The 19,651-nt window shown below is 34.2% G+C and overlaps 1 protein-coding gene and 1 long non-coding RNA gene across 10 annotated transcripts in view; both read right to left on the reverse strand.

The window, feature by feature from the left end:
- The window catches only part of beta-Spec (spectrin beta chain), a 105,613-nt gene that overhangs the window by 22,081 nt on the left and 63,881 nt on the right, over positions 1-19,651 (reverse strand). For 7 of the 9 annotated variants that reach the window (XM_072527418.1, XM_072527415.1, XM_072527416.1 and 4 more), the window contains 6 exons: positions 18,734-19,133; positions 17,795-18,603; positions 17,099-17,649; positions 13,934-14,150; positions 10,062-10,730; positions 7,592-7,769 (listed from right to left, as the gene is read on the reverse strand). In XM_072527418.1, coding sequence (XP_072383519.1) covers positions 7,592-7,769; positions 10,062-10,730; positions 13,934-14,150; positions 17,099-17,649; positions 17,795-18,603; positions 18,734-19,133 — 2,824 coding nt within the window. Of the gene's footprint in view, positions 1-3,683; positions 3,732-7,591; positions 7,770-10,061; positions 10,731-13,933; positions 14,151-17,098; positions 17,650-17,794; positions 18,604-18,733; positions 19,134-19,651 lie in introns of all 9 variants that reach the window. The other 2 variants (XM_072527417.1, XM_072527419.1) reach the window with 2 other exon arrangements.
- LOC140437726 (uncharacterized) lies at positions 8,261-10,055 on the reverse strand. Its single transcript, XR_011950407.1, has 2 exons — positions 9,001-10,055; positions 8,261-8,931 (listed from the first exon to the last, which is right to left on the reverse strand). It is a non-coding gene; the product is annotated as an uncharacterized lncRNA (long non-coding RNA).

The raw sequence follows: 19,651 nt of genomic DNA on the forward strand, positions 1-19,651 counted from the left end.
AGAGAATGTAAAATAATCTATTTATTTAGGGCAACAGCTCATACAAGGAAAAATAAACTAGAATACGAAAGTCAAAGAGGACATCTTTCGATGAGATGGATACATGAGAAGAATGAGATGAGGTTTGATGAATAAATGAAAGTAATGATATGAATAAGCATTCATACAACCATTGGCATAAAGCGTCGAACAATACAAAAGTTGTAGGTATTTCATCTACAACATTATGAATTAATATTGTAATGGCTAAGTTAGACAAAGCATATATTAGAATTAGCATGCCCATGCAGTTATAAATCAATTTCTTTACTTACCAGCGATAGATATTAAAAAAAAAACACCAAGAATATATCAAGCAAGTATGCGTAATATCAAAATGCAGATATAGTACCATCAACTTATTATTTTTGATTAATAAAAGAGGAAATTGATGCCTCGTGCATCAAGTGTTAACATCTTAGAAATTCTAAAGAATATCTCTCGCTCAATTGTTGATAATAGCGAAACGGTAAACTCCTCGATATGTAAGTTATATCTTAAATTAATCACGACATTGAGTTTGGGACATTCTTTGTATATGCACACTTGGACTAGTAAGCACCACATTTTGTGAACAAATTGCTGTTGTGACAATGAAAAAAATTACGTTTTCTGTAATTTGCCGGACATATCTTCTTAAATAGAATTTAATAAAAAAACACAAATTCGTAGTATTAAATATTTTATAAATTAAGGGAATCACTTGACATATAGCCCAATCGGGATCTGTTTTGAGTTGGTTGGAGTCAGTCGGGCGTTAGATTGTTGCATCATCGTCATCTTCGATTTTCAATTAAAAACAGTTACGTGATTTGATGAGATGTAAACTAGTACAGTAACAGCAGCCATCATATTTTAGTCATAATTTTTTTTAACAAAAGCGGAATGTTAACTTAAGAAAAGGAAATGGCGAAAAAACTGTTGTTTTAGAAAATAAAATTACTTTTTCTATCTCGATACATTGTATTCGTTAAATCCTATCATGTGGCACCTCGCATGCCCCTGAACGTTAAGCTGTTTGAGCGCTACATACCTAAGGACCCTTTGGCAATCCATCCTCTAGTCTCCAACGATCCCCCATAGAACATGATCACACGTTTGCTTATACCCACCACCACAAAACGAATAAAAAATGAACAGATTAGACCATAGCGTTTTTAATCGTTTTCCCATAGTAAATAACATGTGACGTCTCCACCAAATACGCCGTAACGGCATAGCCCCCTTACTAGATTGTCTGTCCATCAACTATAAAGGATCTATTTTCGAAAGAAAACCTCAATTCTTCACAATTATAGTGTTTCATTAAATTGAGTAGTGATTATTAGTCCAAACGCAATATATATGATATATAAGTATTTGATTATTGTGTAAAAATAGTATTCACCATTAGTTTGTGCAGTTCTGTACAAAAGTGCGGTCTGTTTTAAATATTTTTAATAAATCGACTAAAGCAATAGAAACCATCACCTGTTATATATTAAAGAATTATAGGGGTTGTGATATTCATAGTGTCTACCAATTTGTTACTCAAAACTAATTTCAAAATCTATGAAAAACGTTTCTGATTTTTACTTTTTTGGCAATCTTGTATTTTTTCACATATTGCAAAGATATTTTGATTTTAATAGTTCCTTTTACACAAGAATTAATTACAAGTAGATAACTGTGGTGGAAGCCAAATTTCATAAATAAAACGGTTTGTCCTAATCCTAAAATGGATTTTTTACCTTGCTTCAATGCTTAAACTTTTTTCAGTCGTCTCTGGTTAATAAGGTCAAATCGTATCCAATTATAAAATTTCCTATTCATTAATAGCTCCGAGATATCCATTTACCATGACTGTCTGACCAAGAGTGCTGTGTGGAGAATGGATGACTATCTAGCAAGGTGTTTTTCCAATCTTTGAGGTGTTGCCTTCACCATACATCACTAAATATATTCTTGGACAGCTACCACAATTTACTTCGAATCAGCCAAAACTTTTCTTTTTCTTCTTCTTCCTCTTTATAATCAATTCTGTTTGTTCATTGGCGGATTAATACCTCTATGGAAGAGGTATTGATCTCTCACTTTTTTGTCCAGGTCTCCATAGCAGTATAATTCCCAGGTATTTTATTTCGATTACTTGTTCAATACTGATGAATTCAATTTCTATTTTACATCTGGTTGATTCTTTGCTGACTAATATTGTTTTAGTTTTCTGAAATGAGATTGTCATATTAAATTCTTTTGCTCTTATGTTCAATCTGTGGACTAGTTTTTGCAGACTGTCTTCATCTTGGACTATCAATATTGCGTCGTCTGCGTAACAGAGTATTTTTATTTCTTTATTTCCCATTCTGTATCTTCCTTTGTTAGCGCTTTTGATTAATTTAATCCATGATCAAATTGAAGAGCATGGGGCTCAATGAATCCCCCTTGTCTTATTCCGCTGACTATTTCTATAGGTTCTGTAAGTTGCCCATCTGTTCTGACTTCCATTTTGTTGTTTTGGTAGATGTTTTCGATAGCTTTTATAATATTTAGAGGAACTTCTCTATTATACATAATATGGATTAGCCTTAGTCAAAATTTTAAACCACGTTTACTTTAATTAAATGGTCTATACTTATTTTAGGTATTTTAACCTGATGATGGAACTGTTGTTCCGAAAACTTTCGTGTTTTTAATGTAGCCCTTTTTAGGGTTTTTATAAAATATACCCATATACAAAGATTAACCTCTTTTTGTGATACGTGGTATACAGCCAGCTGCAGGAATTATTTTCCTTGTGGATTTTAATATGGATTACATCTTTGAGTCTTATTCTGTCAAACGCTTACTTTAGGTCAATCAGACATAGGAATGCTGGTCTATTATACTCTAGTGATTTCTCAGTAATTTGCTTTATAACGAATATTGCATCTGTACACGATCTTCCACTACAAAAACCCTGTTATTCATCTGCTAAACTTATCCTGATTTATTAGCACTTATAAAATTATAGTTGTAAGTTTTAGCGTAGTATTAACAAGTTTATACCTCTGTAGTTTTCTGGCTGTTTTTACCTCCTTTTTTGAATAGTAGAATTACTTCGCTCGATCTCCAGTCTTCCTTTGAGATATGCCTTCACCATACACTACAAATTATATTCTTGGATAGCCACCACAGTTTACCTTGAATGAGACAAAACTCGTACGAAAAAAATACAAAAACATCGACTCCACTTTTTTTTTAAGGACGCAGTATTGTAATAGTCCATTGTTTCCGAATTTATTGGCTGTGATTTGGAATTACTTCATCCTAATGTTACGTTTGCGATTGGGGACGACTTTATCAAAGAAAATGCGCAATGATCGGAGCTGTCAGTTTGCGGAATTCAGTTCTGACCGTTGCCGCACATGCCACAAACACAGACGAAACTACAAGAGAAAATGATAACAAACTACAGTCTACAAACCCGGAATACACGTATTGTTTATATATTTATGGACTTTTTCTTTTATAATTATCATACTAAAAGTTTCTTAAATAATATTATGAAAGTATTTCGATTATTCCGCGTTCCATAGAAAGGAATTAGCGTTGTAGTAAACATTAAAGTACACTTGAATAAATTGGTGACATTCTATATACATATGTGACAAGAATTACAGCATTACCTTCACCGGGCGAAGCAGCTTTGACAGAAGAACGTTTTCTTTCTCCGGCTGCGTTAATTTTGATCACAAAATGTTTATATTTAACATATATTTTTTTTTATTTAAATAGTAATATAGAAAATATATTTAAAAATTATTTGAAATAGAACTTTAATGTTATTGGATGAAAATGTACGATTCTTACGAGGATAAAAAAAGTGAAAGGAAAATAATTATGGAGCTGTCACTTCGCGATTTATTTAAAAATGTCGGGACGGTCAAGTTTTTTTTATGGTTGGAAAATTTCAAACTGGGCCGTGTTCATTTGAGAGTTGCGAGAAATGTTAATTTGACATAACCATAAATATAATGAACAGCATTAGTTTTTTTACGTCTGACTGGAAAAGTGAAAATCGCAAAAAAAATGTTAGCGGACAAATTTTTTTGGGGCATTAAGTGTGTAATTATAGCCTTACACCTAACGGTAGAAAGGCTTAGGACTAAGAAGAAGAAGAAGAAGAAGTGTGTAATTAATAATGAAGCGGAAAATATCTGAAGGACATGTCCGACTGCAAAAACGCCTCCAACATTTTATTCGTCAAGCATACTATTAACGTTTTAATGTTTTTTATGAAGCATTTCTGAGAAAACTATACTGCGGACAATGTAAAATTAACTGTCCCATTCGTTAAATTTATCAAAATTTTTGTCCGACTTTTTCCTGTCGTTTCGCATTTGTTTTTCCAATTCGGACTAAAAATATATTGTTGTTCATAATATTTACAATTATGCCAAGTTGTCACTTTTCATAGCATATCAAAAGAAAAACTCTTTTATACAATGCAAGTTTAACTTTTTTGCGTTTATAACAAATTTGTATGTTACGAAAATCTTAAGTAATCTAATCTATTCCTTCGACTCCTGCGGTTGATGGACTGTTATTTTTGTATCTAAATCACGTGGAAATGACAAAAAACTAATATTATTTAGGTAAAATAACCGTCAATACTTTGTAGCGAGTCGAAAGGGCGATATGTTACATTTTCTCCAAATTTTAATTTATTTTACTAAATTTTACAAAACGCTCATTACAGCATTGTAATTCTTGCTAATTCTTATCTATAGAATTCTTTGCTTTATCAGTTTACGACTGTCTGCGATTTTTTTGTATAAAATACCGTTAAATATTTATCCCTTGACCACCCAGCCAGCTATCTGTTTTAACCAACTTGTCCATTATGGCATTTGTGTGCAAATATTCAAACTATTCTTCGAACACGCCGCAATAATCTCTTTAAAAATATTGCCGTAGGATATCAGTATCTTCCTGTAGGTTGATGATAGCAAATACAATTATTACAGGTTTATATTGATATCAACAATATCAATAATTAATATTTATATAAGAATTATCACAGTTTTCATCCAACAACAACTAATAAATATGTCAATTTTCATGTTTGGACATGCATTGCTCACATTCCAATGAAAAGTATAGAAATTTAATTCTTTTTTTAAGTAAATTCAATGAAAAGTAGAGCACAGAGTAACTTTCTTTTAAAAAATCGTATATTATAACGCTGGAAAAGGCCTTTTAGGCCCACAGCTTGACAATTGCTCTTCATTCTTTGAGAACCTTAGTTTTTGCTCTCCAATTTTGAACATCTTTCCATTTAAGGTCCTTTTCCGCTTGATCTAACTAGGTTTTTGTTTCTTCTATTAATTGCTCAAGTATAAAATGAATCTCACATTCCAATATCCATTATCAATATTAGTAAAGTAGAGACAGGTACTCACAATCAAAATTAATTATTCATTGTTGTAACAAGGGAAGACCAGTTCCGGAGTTTACAATATAATATCCCCATCATCAGATCCAGCAGTAAAAACTGGTAAAAGGATATCAGGGCGATATAATCAAACCTTATAATACTATTATTAGGCAATTATTTATTATATTCCTATCGATGAAGTCGGTTTTCCTACAAAAATGCCAGAGATCAGAGGAAGGAAGTATACATAGTTTCATAGATTACACAAAATCTTTTGACCACGTCTTACACTTTTTAATGGAAATTCCAGAAGCAAAAAGACTAGATAACAACGATACATTATGTCTGGTCAATAACTACTCAGAACAACAAAGACAAAAGAAAATTGTAAATGCCTTTACAATATAAGATACGCTGACGACACAGCTGTATCAGCAGATAGCACAGCAGACCTAAAAGACCTACTATACGGACTAACCAGAGAAGGAGACGATCTGTCTGAAAATTAACACGACTACGACCAAGATCAATTGCCATAGGCCGAAACCCCACTTTGTAGGCGCAACATAACCCTTTACGAGAAGCCAATAGAACAAGTTAAAAGATGCAAATACTCAGCTGCTGAATAACAGACAATCCAGATAGACCTATAAGTAAGAATAAGGATGGAAGTGGCAAGAGCAACTTTCCTCAAGATGAAGACTTTGTTAAGCGACCGCAGCCTCAGAATAACAACCAGGCTCAGATTTGTCAAATTTTATGTCTCGTCTTTTTGTATGAAGTAAAAACGTAAGACTATGAAAGTCAATACAACAGCCTTGAGGCCTTTCAAATGTGAGTAGACCAACGTCTGCTTACAATGTCCTTGGTGAATACAGTCATAAATGACGAAGTAATAAGGAAAATGTGAAACAACAGATAACTGTTAACATTATTCAAGATAAGGAAGACCAAATGCCAAGTAATATCTCCCGAGACCAGAGATATGAGCTCCCCAAACGAATTATACAAACAAAAATAGAGTGCCGCAAAGGGCCAGTCCTAGACAGTGATTCTGGCTCAAGAATATCCATGATTGGATAGGACTTCGATTTATATACACTACTACTGAGAATGGCACAAAACCACACACATTTCCCGAAATTGTTGCCAATCTCTACTAATGAACACAGTACTTATTAGTCATTATGAGCATTTTGTCAATAAGCAATTGGTTTTGTATTTAAATTTACTAACTAATTACTAACAACAATTTTGATGAAATTGTCTAAACAGACAATTTCATCAGAAAGATACTTCTAAGGTCGTATAGCTGATGGATGTGCTGTTACTTCAAATACAGATCTAGTCAAATCTTGCACTCTCTCACTTGTCAGGAAATAAATAAGTACAAATATGAACCGACTCTTTGGCGCGCCTATTCATTCTCTTAAAAGTCTGTATACTGCACATCTTTTGGTTCAAGCTAGCCAAAACTCTATCCACAGTAAAATTTACTGGAAGTGTACATTGCTATGATTTATTTTCTTCTAATGTGAAAATCCCTGGCAACGAACTCGATGACCTTTCTGCAAAACAGGACGACTTCTTCTAACAAGACTGAAGACGTAATAATAGTACCACTCGAAGGTCTTTGCAAGACCACTGAAGCAAAGTCCCTTCCAAGCTTCGTGATATCCATCCCACTGTGAGTTTATCTCAGTAAAACCTTATCAATTATGAAATTATAATAACATTACATTTTCATCTTTTCATAATTCCCTAGATTTCCTACTATCCTGACAATATGGCAACACTATGCACAAATGACATCAAAATTGGATGACGTGCAAAAATGGTGCATTTGCGCAGTATTGTAGAAGATATCTTTCACAGAAATTATTAGAAATAATGAATTACAAATCGAATTTTTCATTGAGTATGATGGATATATTTGAAGATAACATTCTTTGTAATATATTCAGGATCTCCTCCTTGCTTACTAATAATTTTTGATCTCTTTATTCTCTTAATTTTTTTAGCAATAACACTTTTATTTTCAATTAACTTTACATAATGATTCGTAAAACATAGTTCTATACTTTTCATTGAAATATAAAACAAATAAATTCTTTACTCTTAGATTTAGATATATATTAATCAAATATCTCATCTTACCTGGTCTCTCTTCAGCAGCAGGAGATCCAGCATCTGGTCTGTCAGTGACCATTGTTTCGATTTCTTTAGGTTGCGCAGCAGCGATTGCCGCCAATCGTTCAGCTTCTTCTTTTTCTTGTCTAGCCCGTTCTTCGGCCTGGGCAGCTTCTTGTTTCCTCTTTATTTCCCTCAATTCGAACTGTAAAATAAACATAATTTAAAAAATATTCAGGACAAAGAAATGATTGTCGACATACAAATATTTTCCAATTTGTATAGAAAATATTTATGTAGGACGTACATTACAGTAAATTAGGAAATAGTTTTAGTAATTAAGTAATTTAAACGAAAATATCGGAAAAGCTGTCATTTTATCTATTGGTTTATTCAAATATCGTCAAAAATCTTCTATTTTGATGTATTTTGGCCACCTCTTTCTATTTTTGGATTTACTTGTATATTGTTCGTTTTCTTTATAGCTGTGCCTCAACTCAGTTGTATTTACATGGATTTATACAATCTTTTGCAAAACTTGTGATGTAATTTTTGATTATTTCTAATCGATTCATTAACTGAGCAGTTAAAAAGAGTGTTTCGATGAAAAAAAAAATATTTTAATTACATCTGTTACCCTTGATCTTCGTCTTTTTTCCTTTCTTGTTCAAAGCCCATATGTTATGACTGGCAGTATACAGATAGAACGTTTTGTCTTTAAAGTATTTGGAATGTTCTATTTTGAAAACTCTTTATACTCGTCCAAGCACTGCCCGGCTCAGAAAGTGTGATTTTATTTTTTCTGCTGTTGTTACTTGCGAGTAACAAGCAACCACAAGTTATCTGGATACACGTTTAAAAATGAATTTTTAATATCTCAGCTTATTCACTGCAATTTCAAAATTATTAAAATAACATATAAATTAAACAATATATTATAATCAGAACATAACATAATTATGATTTTGATGGTGTTTCAAATGAGTGCATGCTATACTCAATAAGTTTTAGTAACTGAAGATTAATATCCAAAATCTGGTACCTTATTTTGGTAATATGCGCAAATATTTCATTTTTACAGAAAATCAAATAAATTTAAAGTTTATTTTATAATAAATAAAAAAGAAAAAACTGACAATTGGTTTTATTATAACGTGGACGACAATTTCAACCGATCTTCAGGGCCCCGATCGGTTATTTGACCAATATTGGCACAAGGAGAAAGTTTAGAGTAAGTAACCTGCAAACATTTCTCTTTGTATCGATATTGGTTAAGTAAACTTTTACCGAGGACCTGAAGGTGCATGAAATTGTAGAGCCCTTAACCGTTCATCCACGTTATAATAAAACCAATATTTTTCTTTTACCTATCTTCTTCTTCAAGTGCCATCTCCGCGGCGGAGGTCGGCAATCATCATAGCTATTCGGACTTTTACCTATAGAAAATGCTAACATTTGCAAACAATTAATTATTAGTTTATTTTATGTATTTTTTTTGCCTATGCTTACAGTTGCTTAGTGAGTCCCAGGATATATGCTTCAATATCATCCCGTGACGAATTGACGTAATAGAAAATACACCCAGATAAAATTTGATAAATGGGTATGCCAACCAACCGTTGGAGATGAACTCTAAACGGAATCGAACATCTTTCTGGAAAACCATGACCGAAAAGATTTATCGACAATAGACTGTATATCTGCTCTTGATTTAAAGAAAGTGTTTTTAAGTTTGTGTTTTAAACAATGCAAAATTTGTGCTGCTTCAAGTGTAGTTTGAAGGAAAAATTGTTTTCACAATTTTTGCATGTGTGTCGTTAAGTTATGGTTTCGTCCAGCAATCAACTTTTTATTGCCAATGTAAAACATTTTAATGGAGCCGGTTTTGATTCGTGGAAATTTCGATTGGAAAGAACATTGGAACGACATGATGTTCTTGATGTCATTTCTCAAAAGAAACCTGCTAGCACTGACGAGAAGTCTGACTTTGTTAAAAATGATTCAATTGCAAAAGATATTATTGTTCAGTTTGTTGGGCATAATGTTTTGGAAATAATTAAAACCCATTCGATGGGAATGATGGAAGCTCTTAAAGTTGTTTATGAAAAGAAAGGACTTCAGTCTCGGGTACAAATCCAGAAAAAGGTGTGCAACGCAGTACTTAAAAAAGACGGCAACTTAAGTGAATTTTTGGTGGATTTGGATAAAACCTTAAGAGAACTAATGATGCAGGAGGTCAAATAGATGATCGTGAAAAGATCACCATACTTTTATCTGCAATGCCTGATAAATATAGTTCAGTTGTAATATCCATTGATATTTCATATATGATAAATTCATATAAATACTTTATAAATCAAGAACATTGATTTCTGGCATGAAATATTCAAAATGATTTCTATATTACCACAATAAGATAACAAAAAACAGAAGTGTTAGTTACCGAGACATGCAAATAGATCTGTTAGTTACTGTCCTCGAATAGCATGCAACTTACCGTATCACCTTTGGATGCCATCAATGGAAAAGATTTCCTATAAGACTTATCTCTACCCATTCCTATTTTTTCCGCTCTTCTTTTCACTTTACTCGATAAATTCATCGCGTATATATCCATATTTACACTATCTCTATTATGCTTGTTCAAAGAAATGTTATTCTGAACATAGTAAGCGTATCTTTCGGCCATTATTAAGTCATGGCAGATATATTTCATGCTTTTGTAATCACTCGTATTGTACGGAGTGTAGTTGTACGTATTATAGTCACTTTCGTACATCGATATACTTTTCATAAATACTGGACGTTTAACAGCTGCACTAGATTCTAAACTACAACTTTCTGTCCTAACTGAACGTTTTTCCACAACCGAGCGATTAGTCTTATGCAAGAAACTGCTTTGTTTAGATTTCTTTTGACATTCCGGATAATACTTATTAACTCCATGGAAAGTGAAATTTCTTCTACACGGCACAAAAGGTTTATAAAACCTATCCACATCTCTAACGATGCTATTAACCGTTTCGCGGGTGTAGGCAACACTCCAGTTGCGTACAGGAATGGGCGAGGGATTAGTACATTGAGGAGGAACATAACAAAAATTGCAAACAATATCTACATGCAACGGTGCTGTATTATGTTTTAACACACCTCCACCAGTTTCTAACTACAAAAGAAAGCATGACATTGAGTGCATAAAAAAGTGGAAAAAGAAAAACAAGTATGTCTTTTAGCCATGAATATGTTCAACTGTAAATATACTAGATATTACTGATTGTTCTCATTTTACTGAACCGTATTATTATATTATATCACATATAACACAAAATCAATAAAGCAAATTAGTAATGTTTATCCATATTAATCTATTACTGACCACATTAATAATTATCGCTTACAAAATAATTCGCACTGATACGTAAAATCGCCAATACTAATACTAGAGCCCGCCCCTGCTGGCTTATATAATGAGAACGAAATGTTTTCGAAAACGACCGGCTGAGATGACGGTTGAATCCTCGATTCTCGAAGGCCATGTTTTTATCGGAGTTCGCCGACGGAGAGGCTTCTGGAATTTCTCTAACGCACAGGGATGCAATTAGGGGTATGTGAATATTGTTCTGAAGCTATTTTCTTATGGCATCTGAACGCAATGTACTATTTTTGTTGGTAATAAACCAAAATTTTACTTTAAAATAAGTTTCTCTGTTTCGATTTTTGAAGTGTAAATCGAAATATCTCAAATAAACTTATTTTGGGGTATGTGACTCACAACGGTATATATTTATTTTATCTTTATGCTTAATTTTCTGTTTTTAAGCATCTTTCTGTTTCTTATAAAGGCTTAGTTTCCCTTTACAATTCTTTCTTAAATTGTTCATTTTCTAGTTGTTCCCATTCTTTGTTTTCCCTTTTTTTGCTTACTTCCATATAATTTGTTCTTATTTTCCTTCTTTTCGTTTATTCGTTTATTTGTAATCCTTGTTTCTTGGCTTCAGCCTCCAGTTCGTTACTTATCTCGGTGACATTAGTTTGTTTTTCCTATGACTACTAAATCATCTGAACATGCTTATATCTATGTTATTCTTGTTCATATTTGCTTTCCTTAGTGTATGCTCAAGTACCAGCTTAAATTGTATTGCTTCACACTCCGCTTCACTCTTTGGTCTGAATTAAACTTAAATCTGTATATCACATAAATTTCAATAAGACCACTTTGAAAATTGCGCCTAAAAATCTTCGAAACTTTAAGAATGCGTCTTGGAATCTTCGAAGACAATATACATAATCCAATTGTTTATTTACACGAGCCCTCTTACGTCACGATCCGACCAGCCGCTTTACGCCCACCACAAACAGCTCAAAAAATGACCAAAATAAACCTTAAACTTCTCGAAAACCTGGCTCTGTCTCTCTCTAACACATGGCTCTTATGGAGGTTTAATGACGTTTTTTCCCTAGATTTGTGAAAATTTGACTGTGCTAGAACATACATAGCCTATTTACTTGACTTTCTTCATAATAACGTTCCTAAGAAAATTATTTTCTTGTGACACTAATGTTATTTACTATTTTTTAATGGAATTAACAACAATTGCAGTAAAAATAGGTTTATTCTTGACGTTTCGATTTCCACTTCGTAAATCGTTCCCATAATACCAATTATCAAAAGTATTTTGAAAACGATTTTCGAAGTGGAAATAGAAACGCCACAATAAACTAATTTAAACTGAAATTTTGGTTAATTCTCACTAAAGATAGTAAATTACTTCCTTCACGTTATAAAATATGACTAAATAATGATGTATTGCTTTAATAAAAATTCTAATTTATACTTTATCCCAAAAATTTATGTTGTGTAACGTTGTATCTCATATATTACCAGTTGAACTACTAAGAACATTCCACATCCAACACAAAATTAAACACAAACATTGTAACATTGTGAGGAATATATTTCTTCTGCCCGGAATAGTTATTTTCATAAAGAATCTAGTTTAGAATTAATTTGTTTTAATTTCATTTCTTGTACATTCACTTACCATACATATAAGAATAAAAAATACCTTATTCAAATAATTAACTCTGTGTTTCAATTCTAACAACAGACATTTTTAAAATAAGCATACTAAAGGCAGCTAAAATAAATATATGAGAAATTGAAAGAAGGGGGATAAAATCCTAAAAGATACAATGTGTATTTTTATAGGTAATACTTTTCTAATGGCAGACATTCTAACACTCACAGCTGATTGAGATGTTCAGTACTGTTGGACATTTCATCATGAATAGACTGACGACTGAACAACCAATTGTGTAGATTTACTTCGAAAAACATGGTTCCGTAGTCAAACGCTTTCCACACAACGCCCACTTTATGGTAGAATAATTAATTATTCATCAGAGCAAATAAATCGGATTAACGATGAAACATTTTTACTTCGATGTGCCGTAGAGTGGGTACTGGAGAAGATATTGAGGATGTACAGAGTAACATAGTCACTGAATGAGTTGAGTCCATCCGTCATCGTGTACCACAATTGGATCTGTGTCTGTTCTAGTCTTACATAATTCAATTTGCACAAGAATTGACTCATAATATTCGGTGAATATGCCCAAAACTAGGTTGCTGCCATTTTTTAGGCGCTCAAGCTCATTTCCGATTTAATTGGTCCTTACTTTTTCAAAAACGATGCCCTAAACGTTATAGTCAGTCAGGACTACTATACAGCCATGATTTTTTGTTCCTAAATTCAATCAGCGTTATATGGAGGCTGTGGTTTCAAGAAGATGGAGCAACGTGTCCTACAGCGCGTGTTAATATCGATTTATTGAGAAAATGTTTTTTGAGCACTTGAGAACTTATGAATTGGTCTTCATGGTCGTGCGATTTAAGACCATCGGACAATTTTCTGTACGGGTATGTGAAATCACTAGTTAGCACTGATAGGCCAAATGCAATGACGACTTATAGATGCTGCAAAAAGTGGTCAACAATTAGACCTACCTATTGGACTATATCTGAGTCAGTCGAGACAAGAAATCATATTTAAATAAAAAAAACTGCAAAGCATGATGTATCATGAATGAAAGGAATAAGTAGCTACCAAACATAAAACAAACAACCTAAGAGAATTGTAGTAGATATCTAATAATTCAGAGAACAAATTTACTAACGGAAACTAGGAAAGGAAACGAGTGATATAAAATATAACGAAACGGTTGATGAAAATGGGAAAAGTGTGTGACTTAATGATTGTACATTAGGTTAAAATTAATGAAATATATCATAAATGATGTTAAACCAGAGTAAAATTGAGCAAAAGAAATATAACTCCATCCAATCCAACTAAACACATAATAACTTACCGTTGTCAGTCTTTCCAAAGCACTGAATCTCTCTTCTTGCGCTGCTGCCGATTTTTCAAATGCTTCGTGTTTCTTGATCAGGTTTTCAACGTCGTCAATGGTGTGTCCTAATTCTTGGCTCATTAAATAAGGTTCTTGTGCGATCAACCATGCTTCGGCGACAGCCGCATCTCTGGCGAATTGGTATACTTCGAGGATGAGTTGCAAGTTTTCCCATCTAGATAAGATAATGGATAAATACATAGGAATTTTGTACAAATAACACATTTGATACATGTAACACACGTAAATAAATAAATTCTCGATACTCCCTGTAAGTTTCGTTTATCGTTTTGTGAAATCTGATGTATATTGAAAAGGCTATCGAAAGAATTCATAGATTAAAGACAATAAATACAGTATTGTGTGAATTAATGCAATTATTGTGACATTTATCAATATTCACAGTTGGCAACACTGTCCACATATTTACAACTGATCAAGCATTGAGAACATAACCTTACTTTTCTCTGACTTTTATTTGAGGGTGTTTTAGGACACTTCCCACTAAGTTTATGTTGTTTTGCACTATTTTCTGTTGTTTTCGGTAATTATTTAATTCCATCATGGCATGGGTATTACGCCTAGAAAGCGTAAAAAGATTATCACGTTAAGTGAACACACTTCTATGTCAGAAAGAGATCGCAAGAACGTGTTGAGTGAGGGGGTAGAAAGCAAGATTTTAAAGCGTAAACGAGAAACGGGATCAATGGATGTGAAAAGTTTAGGAAAATGAGGAAGAAAAAGAAAAACAACACTAGCAGATAAAAGGTTTTTACTTCGAAAGAGCAAATTGGACCCAAGAAAAACAAGCCAAGAGCTCCAACAAGATCTAGCAGCATCAGGTGTAGTGATTTATGACTCAACTGTTCGGAAAAGACTTTTGGAGAATGATAGGACAATGCGCCCACAGAAAAAACAGCTTTTAACTGAACGAATGAAGAAACAAGAGGTTATTGTTAGCCAGAAAATACTCAAATTGGACTGTAGAAGACTGAAGAAAAGTCCTATTTACAGATGAAACTCACTTTATAGTTCAGTGACAGCGGTCGAAATTCGTCAGGAAGCCTGACAATGAAAACCTTACACTATCTCATATTGATCAATCCTTAAAACATTCAGCCAAAAAAATGTTTTGGGGATGTTTTTCCTACATGGGGGTTGGATCTTTGGTACCAATCGAAGGCACGATAAACAGCCAAAAATACAAATCCATCTTGGAACAGCGTTTGGATACTCCTCCTCCTCAGTCCTAATCCCTTTTGGGATGTGGTGACACCATCAGGCCTTTACAGTTTTTTCACGATTTCCCTGTCCTGGACTAGTTGTTCGGCTTCACGTTTGGACACAGAACTCCAAAAATGTCAGCCCCAAAGATGGGGAGCGATTCTTTAACAGTTTTGGTTTGGTTTCGAGGTGAAAGGATATCTGGGAACTGTCAGAAGGTAGTAGATAATATGCCAAAACGGGTAAAAGGGGGACATATTGCTTACTAAATGATGTAAGTTTAAATTTATAGTTTTGTCAAAATATACCTGAGCGCTCCCAGGTATACGAATTCGTTCACGGCTTCGATGACGTTGTATTCTATAACAAGTGGTTGTAGTATTTGTGGTTGCTTGCTTATTTTCATATACTTCGTTTTGTTGGTGTTTATTATTAAACCCATTTTTGTAGCTGATTCTTTTAATGCTACATACGCCTCTCGTACAGCGTTTTCCGTTTTCCCAACAATATTGATATCATCAGCATAGGCCAGGATTTGCAATGATTTATTATATATTGAACCAGTGGTTGTGATTTGCGACATACGTATTACTTTTTCCAGGGTAAGATTGAACATTATACAGGACAGAGGGTCTGCCTGACGCAGCCCGTTATTTGTTTTAAAAGGTTCAGACAGTTCCCCCTGAATTCGTACTCTACGTTCAACTTTTTCAAGAGTTAGTTTTGTTAAATTTACCAATTGATTTGGTATTCCTAGCTCTTTCATTGCTTTGAACATTTCTCTTCTATTCACAGAGTCGTAAGCTGCTTTGTAGTCTATAAATATCATGGTGATGAGTATCAATGCCATATTCCAGTGTTTTTTCGAAAATTTGTTTCAGGGTTGCAATCTATGAATTGTCGATTTACCACCTCTTAAACCAGCCTGGTGTTTTCCTACTATCCGTTCTGCATATGGTGCCATACGATGATATAGTACTGTGAAAAATATTTACGCTGCATTTAGAAGCGTAATTTCTCTGTGGTTAGAGCATTCAAAGATATCTGCTTTTTTGTTTATGGTGCAAAGTATTCCCCACAAGTTTAGGGGAGGGATTTCTGTGTCCATATTTCTTTTATTAGCTGCTGTAATGCCATAATGGTATCATGGCCACACTACCATGGGTAGTGTTTAACTGCATAATAATCAAGATAAGATTTTTGACAACACACATAACAGCATTAAACCTATAATAAAAAATCGATTCTACATAATTTAAAATATAGTCATATATTTTAATTTTAATTTCTGGTGTTCGTCTTACAAAAAGTATTATTTATCTAAGAAATAATTTTAACAATTCTAATATTTCGACATAGCTCTGGCACCGGTGGATGCACCTCCAACTAATACCAATAATCAAGAGGAGGTTGGAAGACAAAATTTCAGTTTTTTAATTCAGTAGGAGGACGCTGAAAAGGATAATTTGTGAAGAGGGCAGTAATTGCTTGCCTATTTAAATTCAACAATGACCAAAAAATGACAAAAATTTGGGACAAAGGCTTTCCGCCTTCCGAATTTGTGTTTTTCCAAAAATATTTCTGTACCACACTAGTTTTGAGACTTATCTTTTTGATTATAAGTTTAGCAACTAATGTTATAGTTATTTGTGTTTTAATCTTACAATACAAGATGACTTTTATGTTTTTACACAGCTACAGTAGAAGAATGTTTTTATATATAATTGATAATATTCGTAACAAAAATATAAGGAAAGATATATCTTGGATTGGACTAAGACCTGGGGTAGAAACATCTATGTTGGAGTAAATAGAAAATATTCTCGCTATACTAACCGAATTATTTATATTTACGAGTTTATATTTTAAATTTGAAAGTATAATAAAAACAAACGCTACCTTTCTTCCCACCTCTGCAGTACAGCATTCCTTTGATTCGTCAACGCGACCAATTTATCCTTAATATCAGAACTTGCATAGTGATTGCGGCTCAACAACTCCTTTCCTAAAGAAATACAAGCCGTAAAGTTGTCTTCTCTGGCTTCGATTTCAGCCTTAAGTGTTTGATGGTTGTTCATCAACAATTCAACACCACTGACGTCTCTCGGTTTCTCGCTTGTGTTCATCTGCCGCGTCCATTCATCCATCCACTGCATTAATGTTCGTACCAAGTTGAAGAATTTAAACAGATCACCAGTATCGCTCAACTTGCCGTGTCTCTGATCGCAAGCGATCTGCAAGGCTGCCCATGCTGCTACAACTTCCTGTTCCCTGTTGGTGATTTCTTTAGCTCTATCACCGGCATAGCTGGCCTGAAGTTTAGCAGATTCTTCCTGAATTTGTTGGACGTGCGATTGGAGCGTTTGTAGGTCTTGAAGGAAGTTCTGGTGTTTACGTTGAAGGGCATTGACAGCTCCCGCATCCCTTCCCAATTCATCAGACATGGATACCTATAAATACAATCAAGTCAATAGAAAATCAATGTTTTTATACATGACGAATATTTTAAATAATGAATAATTTGAACTAAAATCGAAGTTTTATGTTGAATCAATATTATACTTAAAGATCTATTAATAAACAATAAAATTATACCTGTTTTTCCACTATTCTGCTGAGTACATCCTTGCAATCATGGAAGAACTTGTGTAATTCTCTAGATGCAGCCAACATCTGTGTCCTAGTTTCGATTAACTCGAGTAGGTCTTGCCAAGCCTCGTTCAAACCATCCTTCCATTCTGCTATCAATGCAGAATCCGAATGACCTGCAGCTATTAACTGATCGGCGACATCATTAACGGCCGCGACTCTCTCGCTTCCTATTGCTTCAGTGTCATGTGCGAACTCCTTAAAGCGTTCCCAAAGCAAAGTTACATGATCATAGTCTTGGCCTAATTCGTGGGAAGACGCTACTACCTCTCTATCTGCTATCCATTGCTCCAAATCTCCTACATCTCTGTTGAGTAAGAATAGTTGTAATGCTTCGTCTAATTTGGCTCTTCTTTCTCCCGCCAAATCCTTGAGGCCGGCATACAATTTGTCTAACTGTGACTGTTTGACAGCTACTTGCTCGGCGAGTGGGTGGCCTTCGGCAGCTAAAGCTCGTACAGTTTCTCCAAGAGATCTGATCGTATCCGCGTAAGCTTCTACTGCAGCTTCAAGACTTTCGTGTTTCTTCATGCAGTTACGCGCCGATGTTTCGTCTTTGCCTCGGTCTTCCACCATCATGTAAAGTTCTTGTTCGCTCATCCAGCTCTCGGCCTCGTTGGCGTCGAACAGGTATTGTTGGGCTCTTTCGTTTCTAAGCAGGTTCTCTCTGCGCTTCTCGATGGTTTCTTTGAGTTCTTGCCACGCTTTGTGAAGTTCATTTATTAGTCTGCTGAATTCTCCTGAGTCTTCATGACCTAAAAATAAAATTTATTAGTAGTATAAAAGTAAAAGACGAGTTTTGGAAATAGATAAGTTTGTAGAGTCTTGGAAATTTCGTGGAAAATCAGTATTTTTTAAGTAATATAATATTATATTCAAACTAACCTTCATCTATTAGTTTCTGTCCATTATTACAAACTGTATTGATCCTAGGTTCGTGATTATCTACTTCTGTCTGTAAAGATTGATTCTTTTTCTCTAACATATGCACCTGGAAAAGACTGTTTCCGTATTCTGTAGACAAAGCCTGCGGCATCTTTTCGGCGATCCACAAAAGCTCGTCCTCGACGTCTCGCCTGAATTGTAAAGCTTCCTTCTTCTTTTCCAACACCCTCTGTCTTTCGATAAGCGGTTCTTTGAGTTGTGCGAAACGTTGTTCCACCTTCTTCTTCTTGACTTTGATTTCTTCCATGTCTTTTTCGGGAGCAGCAGTCTCCAAATGCTTGGTTTGTTTCTCGAGTTCTCCAACTTGGCGGGCTTTGACGGCCATTTGGGTCTCGATCATCTAGAAAATGTTAGTTTTTTTTTAGTTTAATTAAGTTTAGAGAAATACCACTACATGTAAATACAAGTAAATAAAAAGAGATAGCGATGTAGAGCAGTGATTGCTCTATCCCATGGGGTGCAACTACTAGATGTAGGGGGTACAATGGGTGTGCGTTATGTAGCAGACGAAAGAAGATGAAATGCGAGGTTCCAGGGCCTAAAAACTGGAATAAATTAAGGATAAAACACCAACAGAAAAATCAGACAAACTAAGAGGCCCAAACATCGCGAACAGAAGACGGAACTATACAAAGCCTTCATGGGCAAACGATTTGGTATACCTGAATAGGCTTAAAGTCGCCACCTAGAATGAAATGGGCATAGCAAACAAAGAAATCTAAATGAAAAAAACTACTATAAAGATAAATGGATAAAACATTCACAGAATGTAAAACGAAAGACTAACCAAAAATACTCAATTACAATCCAAAACGGATAGGCCAGAGAAATTGGTAAATCAAAAGTCTTCAGCCCTCA

This window comes from Diabrotica undecimpunctata, chromosome 3 (genome assembly GCF_040954645.1).
Source record: "Diabrotica undecimpunctata isolate CICGRU chromosome 3, icDiaUnde3, whole genome shotgun sequence".
NCBI lineage: Eukaryota > Metazoa > Arthropoda > Insecta > Coleoptera > Chrysomelidae > Diabrotica > Diabrotica undecimpunctata.